This window comes from Bactrocera oleae, chromosome 6 (genome assembly GCF_042242935.1).
Source record: "Bactrocera oleae isolate idBacOlea1 chromosome 6, idBacOlea1, whole genome shotgun sequence".
NCBI lineage: Eukaryota > Metazoa > Arthropoda > Insecta > Diptera > Tephritidae > Bactrocera > Bactrocera oleae.
The window spans coordinates 64786642-64804590 of NC_091540.1; the positions used below are offsets into that span (position 1 = coordinate 64786642).

The 17949-nt window shown below is 33.9% G+C and overlaps 2 protein-coding genes across 5 annotated transcripts; both read right to left on the reverse strand.

Annotated features, from left to right (window-relative positions):
* Nucleotides 1–2574: 2574 nt before the first annotated feature.
* ppl (glycine cleavage system H protein, mitochondrial) lies at nucleotides 2575–3916 on the reverse strand. The gene is made up of 3 exons (XM_014247490.3): nucleotides 3479–3916; nucleotides 3000–3275; nucleotides 2575–2939 (listed from the first exon to the last, which is right to left on the reverse strand). The coding sequence occupies exons 1-3, from the start codon at nucleotides 3609–3611 to the stop codon at nucleotides 2842–2844; spliced, it is 507 nt and encodes a 168-aa protein (XP_014102965.2). The 5' UTR covers nucleotides 3612–3916; the 3' UTR covers nucleotides 2575–2841.
* A 1942-nt stretch (nucleotides 3917–5858) lies between these two features.
* Nucleotides 5859–17859, reverse strand: LOC106627393 (uncharacterized). 4 transcript variants are annotated; one of them, XM_014247484.3, is made up of 6 exons: nucleotides 17700–17859; nucleotides 17067–17228; nucleotides 10050–10332; nucleotides 9662–9993; nucleotides 7673–7761; nucleotides 5859–6632 (listed from the first exon to the last, which is right to left on the reverse strand). In XM_014247484.3, the coding sequence occupies exons 2-6, from the start codon at nucleotides 17163–17165 to the stop codon at nucleotides 6275–6277; spliced, it is 1161 nt and encodes a 386-aa protein (XP_014102959.2). In that variant the 5' UTR covers nucleotides 17166–17228; nucleotides 17700–17859; the 3' UTR covers nucleotides 5859–6274. The 4 variants fall into 4 exon arrangements, with proteins under 4 accessions (XP_014102959.2, XP_036220563.2, XP_069967056.1 ...); XM_036364670.2 differs by having other exon boundaries at nucleotides 17605–17857; XM_070110955.1 differs by having other exon boundaries at nucleotides 17067–17451; nucleotides 17605–17857.
* Nucleotides 17860–17949: the final 90 nt, after the last annotated feature.

A 17949-nucleotide genomic window follows, 5' to 3' on the forward strand; every position in this document is an offset into this window, starting at 1 on the left:
CTAATTTTAACTTATCAAGCCTCCAGATACCAAATATGCTGAGTGCTTATGGCTCACTTTTTAGCGCAAATATTGGTAAATCTGTGAGATTAACAATAAGACTTGGGGAAAGTCTTTTCCTGGTACGTCAATACGTCCAATATGTCTCCTAACCCCCTATTTAATAATATACAAATTTTAAAACTTCCGGTTAAGTTTATACTGCTTATATTGGGCAAAACTTAGAAATCAGCTCGTTTTAATAACAGTGTATCCTTGTATAAAAAGTAGGTAAGATCGGGTCAATAATACCCCCATATACCTGGTATAAAAATTTTCGAACTTCCGGTTAAATTTAAATCATACTAGTAGATCCGCCGATGCATTGCTGTGGTAATGGAACACAATAAAAATTATTATAATCAATTATTAAATGAAGTGGAAATATTATTTATGAATAAAGGCGAAAAGGCCGGTATAAAAATCCTAGGAATTGTACTTGAAGTTTAATTTTGAAAATGAGTAATGCAAGTATTTGTCAATGGAAAAAATAATGAATTTTCCATTTGGCATTTTACTCAAAATTAAAATAATTTTTTTCTTTATATTATATATTGAACACTTATGAAATTATGTATGAAATATCTACATATACATTTTTTTATTCATGAATTGTTTTATATTTTAAGATAATTTCTAATAATTCTTACTTGTTTTCTGTATTTTCACTTTACTGGATGTTAGGTTGGACTTCAGTTGCAATTTCTAAACTGTTTCTCACCGGTTGCATAGAGAAGCCTTTTAATGCACTCATTTTGGAGTTTATCATTCTAATATTCGTTAAAACCCGTTGACAGCGCACAACTAGAATACCGTAGTTGAATGTCAATTTAATTTCCGCTTCAATACGGGGCGTTTCCATACATCCAATTCACACATTTAAATATATATATGTATGTATATTGTATATGCATTTCCAAATGCTTATTGATGCATGTGTATAAGTCTGTTAAGATCATTATGTAAGTATAAATTTATTTCGCCGGTTACTTTGAAGATGCTACAACAATCTGATGATCATACAACTTAGTACTTTGAACAGGCGCACGCGCTAAAATATAAGCAAATATTTTTACTTTCTTAATGCATATACATTTGACCCGCTACTGACTTGATAATTTTAGGAAGATTGGACATACGAACAATTTCTGAACATATTTTTTTTTTAATTTCTATTAAGTCAAAGTTCTGATAAGAAAAACATCTTGTCAGCTCTACCCATTGCCTGTCGTCCTCCGCGCTGAGCAACAATCATCACCTGATTCTTTAAATATTCACTCGTAGACATGCTAAATCATCCGGCTTATCGATGCCGCACACGCGACTCTCCAATGCTCAGCGCTAATATTTCGATTAATCATCGCACATTGAATTTAAATGAGCAAAAATGTCTGAGTTGAATACGTATACATATTTATATACATATATATGTACGTGTTTCTGATATGTATAAATTTCTGTATGTCTATATATATAAAATTGTATTTAAAAGAAAGCCTATAGTTATGCTAAGTATGCACTAGATATTCCAATATTTTCTTTATCCTCATAAGACCTCATAAGTTTAATTTTCGTAATAATAAATGTACCGTTATATGGTAAAGTATTTTCTGCCGATTTATGAATTTGGCAATTAGTAAACAGAAGTTGTGACATAACTTTTTGTCACCACTCAAACTTCGGAGACTTGTTATTCGTAGCAGAGGAGAGATGAGAAATTATTAATGCTGCTGTAAAGGCAAAATTTATTATTCAAACAATTTGTGAGAAGTTTCCAAGTTGACAGACCAGAGTCGAGTATTATTCCAGATCTGCTCCAATTACACTCGACTATCGGAATCGTCGATATCGGACCACTATAGCTTCGGTGTGACCGAAATTTAACATTTTTTCTTGTTATTAATTAAAACCTTTGTTCGAAAGAAGCCTTTCAAAGTAGGGTTCCCGTTCACATTTAATGATTTCAATCTCCATACTCTAACAGTTATACCTAGATTTATTGAATAATTAATTTTAAACACCATTAGAATCACCTAGCACTCTGTCGTTTACTGGTGTTGCTGTAAGTTTAAGAAAACGAGTTTTTAAGGGAGCTCCTACTGTCATTGAGTGTTATTTTACCCTCCCTTTGTTTTACTGTAAAAACATTGACTGTTAATTGATGACAGATTATGATACTGTTAAGAGTCCAAAACAATGTCAATGTTCATAATCAAATATATCATTTTCATATTACTTTCATTTTTCATCACTAAAACTGTTTTTATAAATGGAAAATAATTGTCTTATAGATTCGTTATTATTACATTTGTTTTTAAATAAAATTCTATCAAACAAAAATAGCAATAACCAATTAAATTGATTATTATATGTTTTTCCAAGCTGCAAAATATCTCACACTAAATTATAACAATAAAAACCCTTTTCCTTCAAAGTTTATAAATAAACTATAGCAAAAACTTTTTGGCATTAAGCTAGCTTAATTACTTTTGCGCATGTGTGTATGTGTCAGTGACTAAGCTGTAAACCAATACATTTTAAATCAACATTTTTACTTATTTTTATTAAATTATGCCCGCCCAAAACGCATAAATGCTTACAATAAAATAAATGTGATTTTATGCGTACAGCAACCAATACACAAACTAAAGCTAAAACTAAATATATTACAATATGAATTCGTATAAATTACAGTGAAGTTGATTATAACCCCTCTTAACCGATCAAAATTAAAAAATTATTATCGTTTATGTTAAGGTATTGTCTGGCTTGAAACACCACGTGATCCGTATAATTGAACAACTAATGTTCAGCAGCTTTAAGGAACTCTTTGTACTGTTCCTCACTCATCAATTTCTCAATTTCGACAGGATTACTCACAGTCAGCTTGAAGAGCCAGCCTAGTGAGAAAATAGGATTTATTTACTTTCATATAAACAAATTACTACAACTATATTAACCTTTGTCGTAGCAGCTGCTGTTAATTAAACCAGGTGTCTCTTCGACTTCGCCATTCTTTTCTGTTACTTTACCACTCACAGGTGAATACAACTCACTGGCTGCCTTCACACTCTCCAAAGCGCCACATTCATCGCTCTGCTCGAGAGCTGTGCCAGGGTCTGGCAGTTGTGCAAAGACGACATCACCCAGAGCGTCTTGTGCGTACTCTGAAATGCCCACAGTGGCTGTTGTACCCTCCACAGACACCCATTCGTGCTTTTCCGTGTAGCGACGTTCTAAAGTTTAAATTTATATATAACAAATGATTATTATAACATGAAATTTTAATTTGTGCTGGCAGCACCACAACCGTATCGTATCTAAACAAGAACAGTTTGAATTCCACTGTTATAACAGCTGTTTGCTCCATTATCAATAATACGGTTGCAATTAATGTTGCATAAATTGATTTTATAAAACAAATTTTATTATTTCTTACCTGCCAACAGCAAACTGCTTACATTAAATGCACGCCAATGTTGACATTGTGGAGTGGGTGCCACACGCAGTGTTTTTGCAGCCACATTGGTGAGCTGTAAGCCGAAACGTGCGAATCTTGTAATGGATGCCATTCTTCTAGTGCTGTATTGGATGCTTGTTCACCAAGTTGAATAGCCGGTATTACCGTTCTTGTGCGTCCGGTACGCTTCACGTCCACTGTTAGAATGATCGATTTTTGCCGCTGACAACAGGGGTTATCACCAAATTATTGAATCAAATTTTTTGCGGCAACCTCGTGAACGTCTCGCCGATGGCAAAGGTTATCAGGGTATCTCACAATTATACGATTATTGCGGCTACAAACAAAATTAAATAGCTACATTACCACTTGTACCACCAGTGAAGTAATTAGGTAAAGCCCAAAATCAAGTAAGAAAAGTCAGAAATCTAAAAATACGCAAAGCGTTGCCAGTGTGAATATTTTTTTAAATTTGGAAAATATATTATTATAATTTTTTTTTTTTGAGTTCCAAACCCGTTTTGAAATTATGTGACAGTTATTGGATATTTAATATAAGGCCACTGAATAATAAATGAAGAAAACCAATTTCATGTATTTGTTTTTATTCCGAAAACAGACCACTAACTTTCTTAAACGATTTCCGCTATTTTAGAGAAGCTGAATTTTCCCTGTTTTGATAAAGCTATAAGCTTTATAAGCTTCGTTTGTGACTACACTATTAACACTATATTTAGTGCCGTTTATATTTCGATGGCCAAACACTGTATAATATTTATTGCGAATTATGCATTTATATAAATTTGTGTTATGTACATTAGTTTATTTTAAGTAAACATTTTTGCTAAATATACGTATCAGTACAAATACTGATAATGTGCCTCAGCTCAGCAGGGGGCCCAGCCTCAGTAAACATGTGCACCTTATCAGTTCGGCTATTCATTATTTACTACGAAATAACGTCAGCTACAGTGGAAATTTATAATTGCACTTGTTTACAAATTTGTAAATACTGCATACATAACCAATTAACATGCAGATGTCTGAAAATGTGTTTAAAAATAATATTGGTAGTCTACGATAACACCAAATCTCTTTAATTACGAAAAAATTTCGCATTTACAAATTAAACTTGGTTCGTTATGCTCACCTCTAGAGTGTCTTCATGTTGCTGCGATTTCCATTGTATGTATATACATATGTAAGTATGATAGTCTGAAGGTTCAATGCAGTTTTCGAATAATAACACAGGCAAGACATAGGCCCTCTGTATACTTTCCGATTTATATTTTCGTCAGGAATACTCTGCATAGAAGTAGGTTTGACTTAGAGCCACTATATGTTAATAGTTCAATAAATAACTTAGAAGCACTGTCAATTCAGAGAGAGTAACCTTTTTTGAACTAGGTGTCAGGTTATTCCCTATTGAGCCACTTCTTTAAAACAATGAGACCAATCGCTATACTGTCAGAAACTATCTATCAATTCCAATTTTAGGCTATCTGACCATTGCAGCGTCTTCCAAATGGAAGTGGTTGAACCTCAGGCGAGTTGTATCGCAAAATCCTTCTGGCTCAGGGTAAATCTTAATAGTGAGCTCTTCTTTAGAGTTCTAACTGGACACCGTTCGGTCGGGAACCATGCGGTAAGATGGAAAGTTTTACCGGAGGCCAATTTCATCAGCTACTTGGAAGAACATGAGATAGAATCATATCTTTTTCGAATGGCCCGGTTTTGTTATATCAAGGCCAAAATACATCCAGGTGAAATAGCAGAAGTTGAAATATGGTAAAGCACCAAAACAAAGATTTGTCGAAAATAATATATATAATTACAAGAGTTTTCATCTGACAGTTCAAAAGACTGTATAGAACAGTCTAAGCGCGATCCCTCTTAACTTAACTTAATCAACCGCTAGAGTATTCTGATGGCAGAGATATCATAGGAATAATTAGAGGCATTAGTTCGATTTACTCCATATCGAATAGGGAGAAATTTAGAAAATTTCGATTATCTTGAAACTACCATCAAGACCCTTAACAATGTCAGCTTTATAATAACTTTCCTAGGCAATAATTAATTTGAACTGAGTGTGCAATCAAGAAGTAGCCAAATCTCTCAACTAACAATACAACACTCTTAGGTACTTATCTCTTAATGTTTCCAAATTTTGAGGGGTCGAAGGGAAAGTACGGTAGCATTGTAAGCTGAAGAGAAATTTATAAATTAAATATGTATTCACTACCTTCTGGTTTTTGATAAAATTAATTCGGTATAGGACTTGAGCATAATAAAAAAGTATCTCCAAAGCTATACAAACCTTGTGTTCGATTGTCGAAATAATTTTCTGTTTATAAAGTATTTACAATAGCGTATATTTTTTATTTACAATTGAATAAATAAAAATATACAATTAAATACATTCTAAAAATAGGTTCATTGTTGCGTTTGTATGTATGCATCTATATAGGTATACCATATGTTAAGCTATGATTTGCTGAAGAAAACAAGTGAATTTAAAACAGAGGTGTTGCAGGAGTGGTTGCCGGATTGATGATATATAAAGGCGTAGGCAGATTTAGAGAGCGAGATGCAATGGCGGCGTTCAACGATTATCGAACGCTGAGCAGACGCATACTACATATTTACATATATTTATTTTAAATTATTATAACGGAATGAAGCTAATGGATGGCACTTAATTTAAACTAATTTAATTGACGCAATGAAGAGATATGCAGTTTCTTCGAGCGAACTTCATTGGCACCCACTCATTCATTGGTAGCGTTGATTATGTACTCCACCGTTAGCTGCGCGCGACATTGGTGGTGTGTAGTCCGGTACTGGATAGGGTGATATCACGTCCGGTGAACTTGCCGTTCCTATGATAGTAACTTTATCATTTATTGACGCTTTTTTGACGAAGTGATTGTTGTTATTAGCAGAAATGTTGTTGTTATTTGGCGGTGACGGATACTGTTGGTAAGAGTCTACATTACGGAAACGTGATCCCTGCGTTAAGATATCGGACGACATGCGAGCAGCTCGCGCCAGAGCATCCTGATTTAATTCGACGGTGACCACAGAACGATTGTCCGGCACAAAGGCTTCGTTAGTGTATACTTTGGTGGTGCTGTTTAGAAGACGAAACAAAGAAGAAATTAAAGTGTTATTAAGAAAGCTATCAGATATAACTTATCGTTTGAGATTCTTATGACAATATAGATAATTTCATTTTTTACCACGGAGAGATTAGATGTTTTTTGCAAATACTTAAAAATTCCGTACTTATACAAGTAAATCACAAATGTTAAGCAGATTACTTAAGATAAATTATAGGGTATTACAGTTTGTCATCTTAGATACGTTTTTTCGATTAAAAAAAAAACCTACCATTGGGCAACCTTGGACTTCAATTAAATCTTATATACTGTTTATGTTTTCTAAATATAACAATATTTCAATACCTATCTAATTACCAATTCTGTTGCAATTTTTTTCTAATTGGGACGTCAAGTTTATTTACCTAACCCTGGTACCGTCTCGTGTTAGGTACAATCGACATGTGAAGATATCTTATGTAGTTCTCCATTAAAATGTCCTCATATCTTTGGTGGATCATAATATAGCTTTCTGTGGATTAGAAAGCTTGGTGAATCCCTAGTATTATGAGATTGGATAAGGTTAGGTTAAAGAGTCGATCTCTTTACAAGCCATCAAGGATTTGACATGGACAGTTTGGACAACTACTATATATGTATCGCCGATAGTTTTACTGCCTAGTTGTTTGAACCTCAGTTTTGCAAAAACTGGACAATGGAGGAGTCTGGTCTGGATGTTTCTACCTTCTCACCTTCCTCCATAAAATGTTGACAAATTTTCTCCGAAAAGATTTTTAGCCTTACCGCTTGAATGCCTTTTGGACAATGTACAGTAAGAACTCCAACGATTACGGCAAGATGAGCCTGGCTATGAGCAAGTGGCTCAGTAGATATCCTGCGTTGTACTCTATGACAGAAGTTATAAAAATGAAGGTCTCTATGAATGACTCTTAAAAAAAATTGAGAATCTGCATCTAAATATCTCAACGGATGGATTTACTCTCATAAATTAGTCTAAATTATTTCATTATAGATTATGTAATAACAACAAAATGCTATAAGCTATACTTACATCTCTTCCTCATAAGCTTTAATCGGCGGTCGGTTAGATATGATGTCATCAGAGTCCCTATCTGTCATGGGAGGCATGAATAAGGTATCCTGTGTATGTAAATATAGATAAAAAATAGAAGGTTCTCATTTTATTTCAGGCATATACTCTATATACATATTTAATAAGGTGATCCATAAACCAACTTATCCAAATTAGTTTGTAACACCTTAAAGGATACGGGAGACCCTAAAAAATATATACAAATATACTCGTATAAATGATAAGCACGATGAGCTGAATCGATTCAGGCATGTCCGTCTGTCTGTATGTACGCAAACTAGTTACTCAGTTTTTAAGATATCGATCTGAAATTTCGTACACGTCTTTTTCTCCCCAAAAAGCTGCTTATTTGTTGGATTTGAAGATATCGAACAACTATAGCATATAACTGCCATACAAACAGACCGATCAAAATCAAGTTCTTGTAAAGAATCCTTTCTATTTGTGAAGGGTATTATAGCTTCGATGCAACCAAAGTTAACGTCCTTCCTTGGTTTAACTTATTAAATGTTAACTTATTATTATGTTAAACAAAGAGTAAATAATAGCGAACTTGGAAATAATGAATAAGAATTTACTAGTAAATAATTTTGGTAAAGTTAAAAATCTTAGTAATTTTCACAAAAGAGCAATAAAATGATAAATTCTGGGCGAATATCGAACTCTTTTACATACATAGGTGAGTATATACAAATAGGTACATATACATACATTTAGGCATGTTTACTTGTATATATATACATATATGTATGTATAATCATATGTATATACGGAGATATACATGTAGATTTTTTTGTAATTGGTTGTGTTTCTATTAATAATGCAAATATTTATTGTCGAGCAAATTTTGTTATCGGAATATTGTTGTATTATTCACTTATAAGAATCATAGCCTTTTTATTATTAATTACCAAAACACATATTTACTTTTCCAAATACAATACATACCAATCAAGCATATGCATATTTTTTGCCATTCAGCCATTAAAGCAATCGCAATTTCCCTACGAAATAAACTTTTGATGCTTTATAGGGTAATATTGGGGTATTTATTATTTAAAGTAAAAGTACATAGGGTGTTGTAGTAGATGTTGGTAACAAGATTACAAAAGTTTTAGTCAAATTTATTTTTCTTATAAGTAATACCAATGGATTTAGCACTGCTCTGTTGAATAGTCTAAACGTGTTTATTTACGATCGATTGAGCCAAAGAACGAGAAAGGAGAGATATTGGCATATGGATCATATTTTTGACAAATTTGGTCTTCCACCTTGTTCTATATATCTTAATTCTGGGTTTACGGAAACGTGAGTCACATTTTCTTGAAATTAGATTACCAGAATCAGCTTAAAAAGACTTACTACTTAAATAAAATCCAATTGCTACAACCAAGTAATCTTTTTTTCTCTCTATTTTTTGGCAAGACTTACGGTTCAAAATAAAAAAGTTTGCGAGTAGTTTTAGATTTCTTATATATAGTATAATTTTTCGTGTCGGTCCCTATTGCTTCAAAGCCTATCAAATAAAAAATATTTATCTTAAATCGTTATCAACGTCTAAAGCTTGACGGAACTTTTTTTCCAGACTACTAGTACTAAATTTTGGGTAGACAACCGTTTTAAGTATTTTTAAAATCATGACTAAATTAAAAGAGAGTATCTTGAAAACCAATTTGTGGATATTATTCTAAATAGAGAAGGAATAACAAGTGGTTATACAATACTAATTTAGTGAGGTATCCGCTTTGTTGGTGCTGTCACATGTAAACTTGTGATATAAGATTACTGCTCAAATAGCGAGTTGAGAAGTAGCGAATCGATGACCACTTATGACACCAATAACGAATAAACAAACTTCAATGAAGTACTAATGACAATATTAACAATGGAACGTTTTTTGTGACAATTTCAACAAACATACAATACATATAAGAATTTCATACTCACATTGTTGTCCCTATCGTAGGCAATTTCAATAACAAGTTTTAGCAGATAACACATTAAACCGACATTGATCAGCCACAAAATTACGCCCTTAAATGAGATGATCATCAAGGATATAGCTGCTACGCCTCCAGCTACCAATTGAGCTGCCTGTGGATCGATCTCGCCCGCATTCATGCTGGACAAATTATAACTGTAAGCGGCGCGATTGAATTTGTCAAAATCAAGGCCAAATATAATGCCCAATCCCAAGTCCATTAAATTTATGCATGCTATCGCCACGATCCAACTGTAAATGGCGGCGCTGGTATACTTTATATTGTCCTTTCTCACCACTAAATGCAAAATACTTTATTATTATCAAAACGCTACTGAAAGTTGTGCAACTTACTTGTCAACAACAACAACGCTGTAATGCACCAGCAAAACGCCACCGCCAGGTATACGCAATTCCAAAGGAAGATGTCCTCTGGTGACAGCACTGTTGACACCGAATCCAACATTGTGCGATTGAACTGCTGATAGTCGGAGGGTATGCAATTGCCTTTAAAGTACAGCGTGTAGAAAGCGTATTCCATCAGTGAACCATAGGTAAATAGGGAATTAATGGGCATATTGCAGGTGTATGCGATTATTCCAGCTATGTTGAGACCCATCCAAATCAGGGACTGAATCTGTTTGAAAATTAAGAAAAAATTACTTAGTTACATAAAGCATAATTTTGTGTGAATATATAAATTGACGCGAGAATCTAAAAATTCTTTGGGTTTTAGATTTAGATACATACATAATTATTCTTCAAATTAACTGCAGAACATAAATATTTATTACTGAATCCAACAATTATTGGGTTGTTTTTTTTTCAATTTTAAACGCTTATTTAAGAAAAACGTGTACAATAGTGTTTTTCAAAGCATTTCCATCTGAAACCATCTGAGCAATCTTTATCGAGCAATGCTTCCAGTTCCTCAACTTCAAACTTTTTGGCCGCCCAGGACGTTTTTCCAAACCAAAATCACCACTTTTAAATCGTGCAAATCACTTATGTCGCGTTCGCTCAGCTAGAGCTATACGGTGAACATACACTTCCGTCCAAAATATGATGACTTTCTTCTGAGGTTCTCTACATATTAACGTAATTAAGAAAAATTCCTCACAAAAAACTTTTTATTGCACAAAGTTCGATATATTTGAGTGTAAAAAATTATTGTTGTTTACGTTTCAAATTAATGATATATAAGCTATATAGCTTTGCAACGTACAAGTATATTCGACATATGGAAATAACGGAATAATAATCAAGTTACGCCAGCTCTTGGCAAAGCACACGAATATAGAAGTAGTTACAGACTCAACAACTCAAACATATATTCAACATATTTAGTTAGCTAGAACTACTCCTGATTTAGTCAAGAATCTGCATCATCGAACGGAGTTGATTCAACAATCTTTTTCTGAACTTTTTCCATGTTTTCTTACGAAATAAAAACTTTCGAAAAAGTAATCGGTAACAAATATTACAAATTAACTTTTAGAAAGAAACTGCATTACAAAACAGAGAACATATTCTATTTTCTATAAATTAATATTTTATCTCTCTCTTTTTTTTTTGAACTGTCAAAGTGATGATTTAGAACCACCTGATTCTCAAAAGTTCATTGACTCTGATAACACCTTTGCATTTTATTTGAAGTCATTCAGCTCTAAAAATTCTGGTTATCTTCACCAGATCAGCTGATCCGATTATGCGAGAAAGTACTTCATCGGTTTGTTGTTAGAACAAATATCATTACTAATCGTGTCCATATCGTAAATCTATATCGAGTATATTAGCCCATGACAGAAATTTGTTTTTTTATTCAAACAACTCACGTAAAAAAACACCTTAGTTGTCATTGTTCCATAAATGCAAATAATCACCACTACACATTTTAATCGACAGATTACGTCAAATTCAACAAGTGTACAGTTGTTTGAGACTCAAACGGCAGATTATTGTTATAGTACATAATACATATGTTTATATAATACAATTATATACATATGTATTTCTGCACGCGCCTTTTTGTAGTTACCTAAAAATAATGTTGTTACTACTAGATAATACGAAAGGAAGGTATCCCTACAATCAGCATGTAAACATATAAACTATTAGTGGTGTCGTTGCCCGGGGCACTGCAAAACTTCTCTGTAATACCATAGCTATACTATGAGTTTAACTATATATTTTAAAATATCTAAGTATAACGGGTGATCCAAGTAGAGGTACTTTTCTCAATAGCCTTATTTTGACAGTTCACGCGTGAGTTGTGTCAAGCTGTCATGTTATATTTGTTCAGTATTATTTGACATTTCATACTACTATTCTCAACACCATCACCCATCTTGAGACCCAGCATTCATTATTGGATAATATTCGACCAAATAGACCACATCCAGCACGCAGTGAAGAACATATAGCGGCCGTAGCTGAGAGTGTACACGAAGACGATTCGGCACCGTTCGCAGCATTTCTTACTGACGTTTGGAACGCCTTGACGCATTTTACGTCGAAAACTTAAATTGAAAGCGTACAAAATACAGCTTGTGCAAGAACTGAAGTCCCTCGACTTTTCTCCGCTTAATGGGCTCTTAAAAAGTTCCAAGAAGTTTCTACGTTTTCGAGCCAAATTTTGTTCAGCGATGAGGCCCATTTCTGGCTCAATGGGTATGTAAGCAAGCAAATTCCAGCATTTGGGCCGAAGAGCAACCTGAAGAGATTCAAGAGCTGCTATTTCATCCAGAAAAAAACAACTGTTTGGTGTGGTTTGATGCTTGAAATTTAAGCTCGAGATCTCGGCGACATGTGGTTTCAACAAGACGGCGCCACATCCCAAACATCGCACTTCAGTATGCAGATAATTTCCCGTTTTGGGCCGTTCGATGGGCCACTAAGATCTTGTAATATCACACCCTTAGACATTTTCCTATGGGAATATGTAAAGTCTAAAGTCTATGCGGACAATCCCGCTTCGATTCAGACCTTGGAGAGAAACATCACGCGTGTCATTCGACAGTTAGCAGTCGAAATGCTCGAACGAGTCATCGAAAATTGGACTCAACGGATAAACCAAATGAGACGAAGCCGCGGCCAACGTTTGAAAGAGATAATCTTTAAAAAATATATGCTAAAGAATGTTCTTTCGAATGATAAACATTAGCCTTTAAATTTGATTTTCTGTGTTTTTTTTTTCTTTAAAAAAGTTCAATAGAAAACTTCAAAATGGATCACCCTTTTTAATTAACCTATTTATATTGTATAAACGTACCAAAGTTAAGTAGACGCATCCGATCTACGCCTATTAATTTATTATGAATCATTTTGGGCTTTTAATTAGTTTATCTTGACTAACACCTTATCACTTTTATAGAAGTTATCGTAAAATAGAGCACACACGTTTAGTATTATTTATTTACATTTTGCTTACAAATTTAATGTTTACTAGCAAATAGCAAAATAAGAAAATGAGTCGAGAGACATTAACAAAATCTAGATGAATATACATATATACATATGTATGTATATCAATATAATCACGATAACGAATTGATTTCCGGATGTCAGTAATTGCAAATAATACATTAATAAAGAAATTGGATATTTTTACAGATGAATGAAATCGGGCAAGTGAATCGACCATGACTATGAAATTGAGCGAAATCGGGAAATAATTACGTCCTGTTGTTGTTGTTATAACGATTATCTAATCCCCGTTTGGGTGATAAATTCTAGATTCGTTGTCGTCGAGGTCATCTAACGGAAGGCCCAGGAAACGAGCTGTTTCGACGGGGTCGGACCATAGGGAAAGGGGTGTTAGATGAGTGGGGTTTGTAGGGCATGCAAAGAGGTGGTTAGTGTCATGCGGAGACTCATTGCATGCAGGACATGTGTTTAGTATGTCGGGGTCTATTCTGGATAGGTAGGAGTTTAACCTGCTACAGTATCCAGAACGAAGTTGCGCGAGGGTCACTCTAGATTCGCGAGGCAACTCGAGCTCTGTGTCTGCAATGGGTGGTGGTTTGACTCGTATTACGCCATTCACTGAAAGGGAGTCGGTGAAGGTGTTAATGGCTCCACTGTGAATGGCGGTCAGTGCTTGTCTGAATATAATAATTACGTCCTCGTTCCATATGGCGATTATATTGTAAACACCTAAAAGGGCATTAATTGTCTAGCACCACTACGCTAACTTTTCACTTTACATATAAAGTGTGGTAACTCTATTCTAACCAAGATCGAAACAGTGTCCTTTTCTAGCCCCCACATAACCAAAATAAAAAGATTTTAAACCTTCCGGTTTTGCATCAGATTTCATATGGTGATAAGTAGGCAAGTAAATTAAGCGAGACTATTTCTCATAGCATTACGTGATTCGGGACTATAAAATAGTGATAACAGCTCATACCTTACCTAAGCACTAATAAAATGAATGCGAAGATTTATTTTAGTTGTATTGATTGAAAATATTTCTCTTACAAAGCAAAATATAGTAATAAAGATGACAGCACATGACCGAACCTTTATAACACCTAATGTGTCACGTGGTGCAGTGAAATTTAAAAAAATTTGTACTCAGTATAAGAAACGTCACGAGTTATAAAGCGGTGATCTGATCATTATGAAGAAACTGGAAGCATAGATGAGAAGCTAGGAAGAGGAAGGTATCACGAATTATCAACAAAACATTTGACGTCAACATTTTCCCGAAATTTAGCATCCGAATATATTGTTCTGAGCAGACCACTATAGCATATAACTGCCATATAAACTGACCGATCAAAGTCAAGTTAAAAATCTTTTTACACCCTTTTATTCTATAAGAAATTAACCAGGGTTTCTTGTTTCTACTTCATATAGTTAAAGTTCCCCATGGGAAATATTACATTTTTAAATTATATACCTTTAAACTTTCTTTTATATTAGCATTGAATCTTTCCATAAATATATACCTTTTCCAGCTATTATATGCCCTAAAAAACTTAAGATAATTTCACAAAAATGGAATTTCACATTTAAGACGAATTCTCATCGAGTAATTGAACTCACATGCGCGTTCATTGGATTTACTGGCAATAACAATACTATGACAGTCGTTTATTTAGGCGATAATTTTTCTTTTATTGGCCGTTGCAGCACTTGAAAGTTATCTACCACATTTACAAATTCATGTGTCCACCTTTTGTTTATGACTAAAAGCCGATGAAGTGCCATTACTAACGCAAGTATTTTTATTAGCAAGGAAAGTTATTTATATTATTATACAATATTTACGCATAATTTCATTCGGGCAACCAATTTTGGGCAAAATTAAATATTAACAATAACGTTGTGTATGTTAGTGGAATTAGTTATCTTTGTAGGAATGCCAAAGTACATTTTCAAGCGCTGAGTTGATTTTCTTGATAAGTGGCAAGCTCTTCACTGTTTTTAAAAACTAGTTGTAGCTTCTATAATAGATTTCTTAGTCACATTTTTGGCATGATAAAGTATTTGGAGATAGTATTGCAATTACATTTGTATTTGCAGTTATCAATGATTCATTACCTGTTATTGCATTAAAAAAGTTCAATTAAACTAAAAATAAAATATTAAAAAAACAGAGGTACTGCTATTAATCACCAAATAAACAACAGAAGTCCTAGTGCACTGATAAGTCTGAAGATAAAATAATCAATATTTTTTCTACTTTTAATTTTGCCTATAAATGCATATTTATCATTATAACTTTCTTCACTGAAGTTGCTTCATGAGTTACTAGAATCATTAAATATATTAGTTTCAGTTTAACTGCATAAGCGTTTACAACCTTTGAAATCTGCTTTAGTGCCTCTGAAAATACAAAACTTTTGGTAAAGGTACAATGGAAAGTACGGTGAAACATTACTTCACAACTTATATTTTCCGTGAGATTATCTCGCCAAAATTAAATTCTACACAAATCAAATTATTTTGTAATCACAGAGCGCCTATTATCTTGACAGCTTTGATACCACCTGAGTAAAGTATACTTTTTTGTTTCACTGAAGCCGATTATTTACGAGAATTCTTTGCATTCTTATTTTAATAATATTTCTACCTCTAGAACCTAGTGTTTTGATTTTCTGTGTGATTTCATGAGTTTTAAACACAAAATTAAAAGCAGCGGCAGTTGTTTATCCTCATTCAAAAGCATGTACTATTTCAAATCCTTATATGAAGGGCCCTAGAGAGCCAATAAATGCAAACCCTCAGGAACGTTATTAAGTTTCGAATTAACAAGATCAATAAAAATTTTCTTAATTACATTATGCACAACAAAAATAGATTCTTAGACGAAATATCGGGTCCGACGTTGATTTCGAACCAGCGTCTTTTACTTTGACAGTGAAAAGCTGTTAGTTGATACAATTGCTCATATAAATTTTAATTTTTTTGGTTACGGTGGGACAAGCTTATATTATACAATAAAAAAAGAAACTGTGAGCTTCTCAGATGAAAAAATCTCAAGTTCTCCCTTATGTACAACAACACCGAACAAGCGTGCGAGTAACCAAAAGCGAATATCCTATCGTCTATGGTAAAATAAAAACCGTAAAACTAATCCCTCAGAGGAGCATTGGGAACCGTAGAAGATATTCCGTCTAAACAGGCTGAAGCCAGCGGATTTTCTTCTTCAACTCAATTAGAAAAAACGTTAACTTCGGCTGCACCGAGGCTATAATAGCATTCAGTGGTTTAAGTTTTCTTACAAGAACTTGATTTTGATCAGTCAGTTGGTATAGCAGCTATATGCTATAGTGGTCCGATTTAAACAATTTCTTCGGAAATATGTTATAAGGTCTCCGACGTTTCTTTCTGTGTGTTACAAACTTCGATGCGAATTTAATATATTTCGTTCAGGGTATAAAAATTGATATGTCACGAATGTTGAAAGATCTCATTTGCTTCTTCTTTTATATAATTTACCCGCAAACAAATTTTTTTTTTGTAATGAATACCCAATTCAGGTATTATTTTGATTTTTTTTTTCAAGAAATATTAAATAAATTGTTTTTTTTTTTCGATCAAACCTAATATAAATTTTAACTTCGAAAAAAAAATTTCATGTTCGGTTAGGTTCTGTACTTCATCTTAGGGCGAACATATCTATATTGACCGCTTTAAATTTAACTTTATTGCCAGTTGAAATTCACTCTGAAGTTTTTTCACCTGACTCTTTTCTATTATTTTGATCTATTCGATTTCTTTAATTACGTTAAAAAAAACCTTGGGTAAATGAAGTTTCGTTACCCTAGGGGCGGCCCTTCTTTATCTCAAACAATTTTTTAACTGAGTCTTGAAACAATTAGATCTGAGCATCGGTATGCATCTACATATGTTTGTACTTACCAAACTGAGGTGGGCAGCCCATAGCACAATCGTCCACAGACAGCCAAAATTTTTAATATGATTTCTGTTGCCGTAACCGCCGTAGCCACCTGCCGCCATCTTGCACTTGTTCGTAATCACGAGTTACAATTGACCACTATCCCGGAAAGCACAGCCACAATCCTGTTTAAAATTGTATGTATATATGTATATGTATGAAGTTTCGAAAAAAACACGCGTTTGAAGGTAGATGCCGGAGCATAAAATTCAAATTATCGTGTGATTATTATCAAGGGAACATTTAAATTACGACACTTCACTCTTAATTTCGTATTCAATAGCGTTCGATAACACTCGCTACTTTTCGTTGGTAAGAGGGGCCACCGACTATGCCTAAATGTGTGCACTTAAAGTGTAATAAAAAAATTATTTTTTCTTTTAATTTTTATAATAGTTTTGCAATCAACAGAATTCGATTACGCGCGAATTGTGCGACTCTTTATGGTGTATAAAAGCCGCTCGTATGTTTCCCGATTTGACAATACTGTATTTATCATACCGCCTTTAACACCCGCCTGCTTCCTGTAATGTACTCGTACGCCTCTAAGCAACTAAGGTCGCGATATAAAATGTGGATGAAAAAAAAAAAAGTACCTAAACAATACCACAACAACAATGCGAGGGATGTGTTTTACTGGAAAAGCGCGTTTTGTTGTACTTTTTCGTTGCGCATTCGTTTTTGGACTGTTACGTGTGCTTCGCTTTTTACGGGCCACAGCCAGAGCTGCTACAGGTGAATTACGGTGTGTGCCAACTGCCAAAGTGCCTTACAAAAAAAAGGCAATAATAATAATTAGCCAGAACCTAGAGTATTGAGCGCCCAGAATGTGTGCGTGTGTGTGTG

Bases quoted from the DNA above. Each gene is read 5' to 3' on its own strand.
- ppl (XM_014247490.3), bottom strand. From the start codon at position 3,611: ATGGCATCCATTACAAGATTCGCACGTTTCGGCTTACAGCTCACCAAT. The intron at 3,276-3,478 runs GTAAGAAATAAT...TTTAAACTTTAG, and splicing joins AAGCAGTTTGCTGTTGGCAG to AACGTCGCTACACGGAAAAG. The intron at 2,940-2,999 runs GTTAATATAGTT...TTTTCTCACTAG, and splicing joins CAGCAGCTGCTACGACAAAG to GCTGGCTCTTCAAGCTGACT.
- LOC106627393 (XM_014247484.3), bottom strand. From the start codon at position 17,165: ATGGCGGCAGGTGGCTACGGCGGTTACGGCAACAGAAATCATATTAAA. The intron at 9,994-10,049 runs GTAAGTTGCACA...TTTTGCATTTAG, and splicing joins AGCGTTGTTGTTGTTGACAA to TGGTGAGAAAGGACAATATA. The intron at 6,633-7,672 runs GTAAGTATAGCT...TCTTCTAAACAG, and splicing joins AAAGCTTATGAGGAAGAGAT to CACCACCAAAGTATACACTA.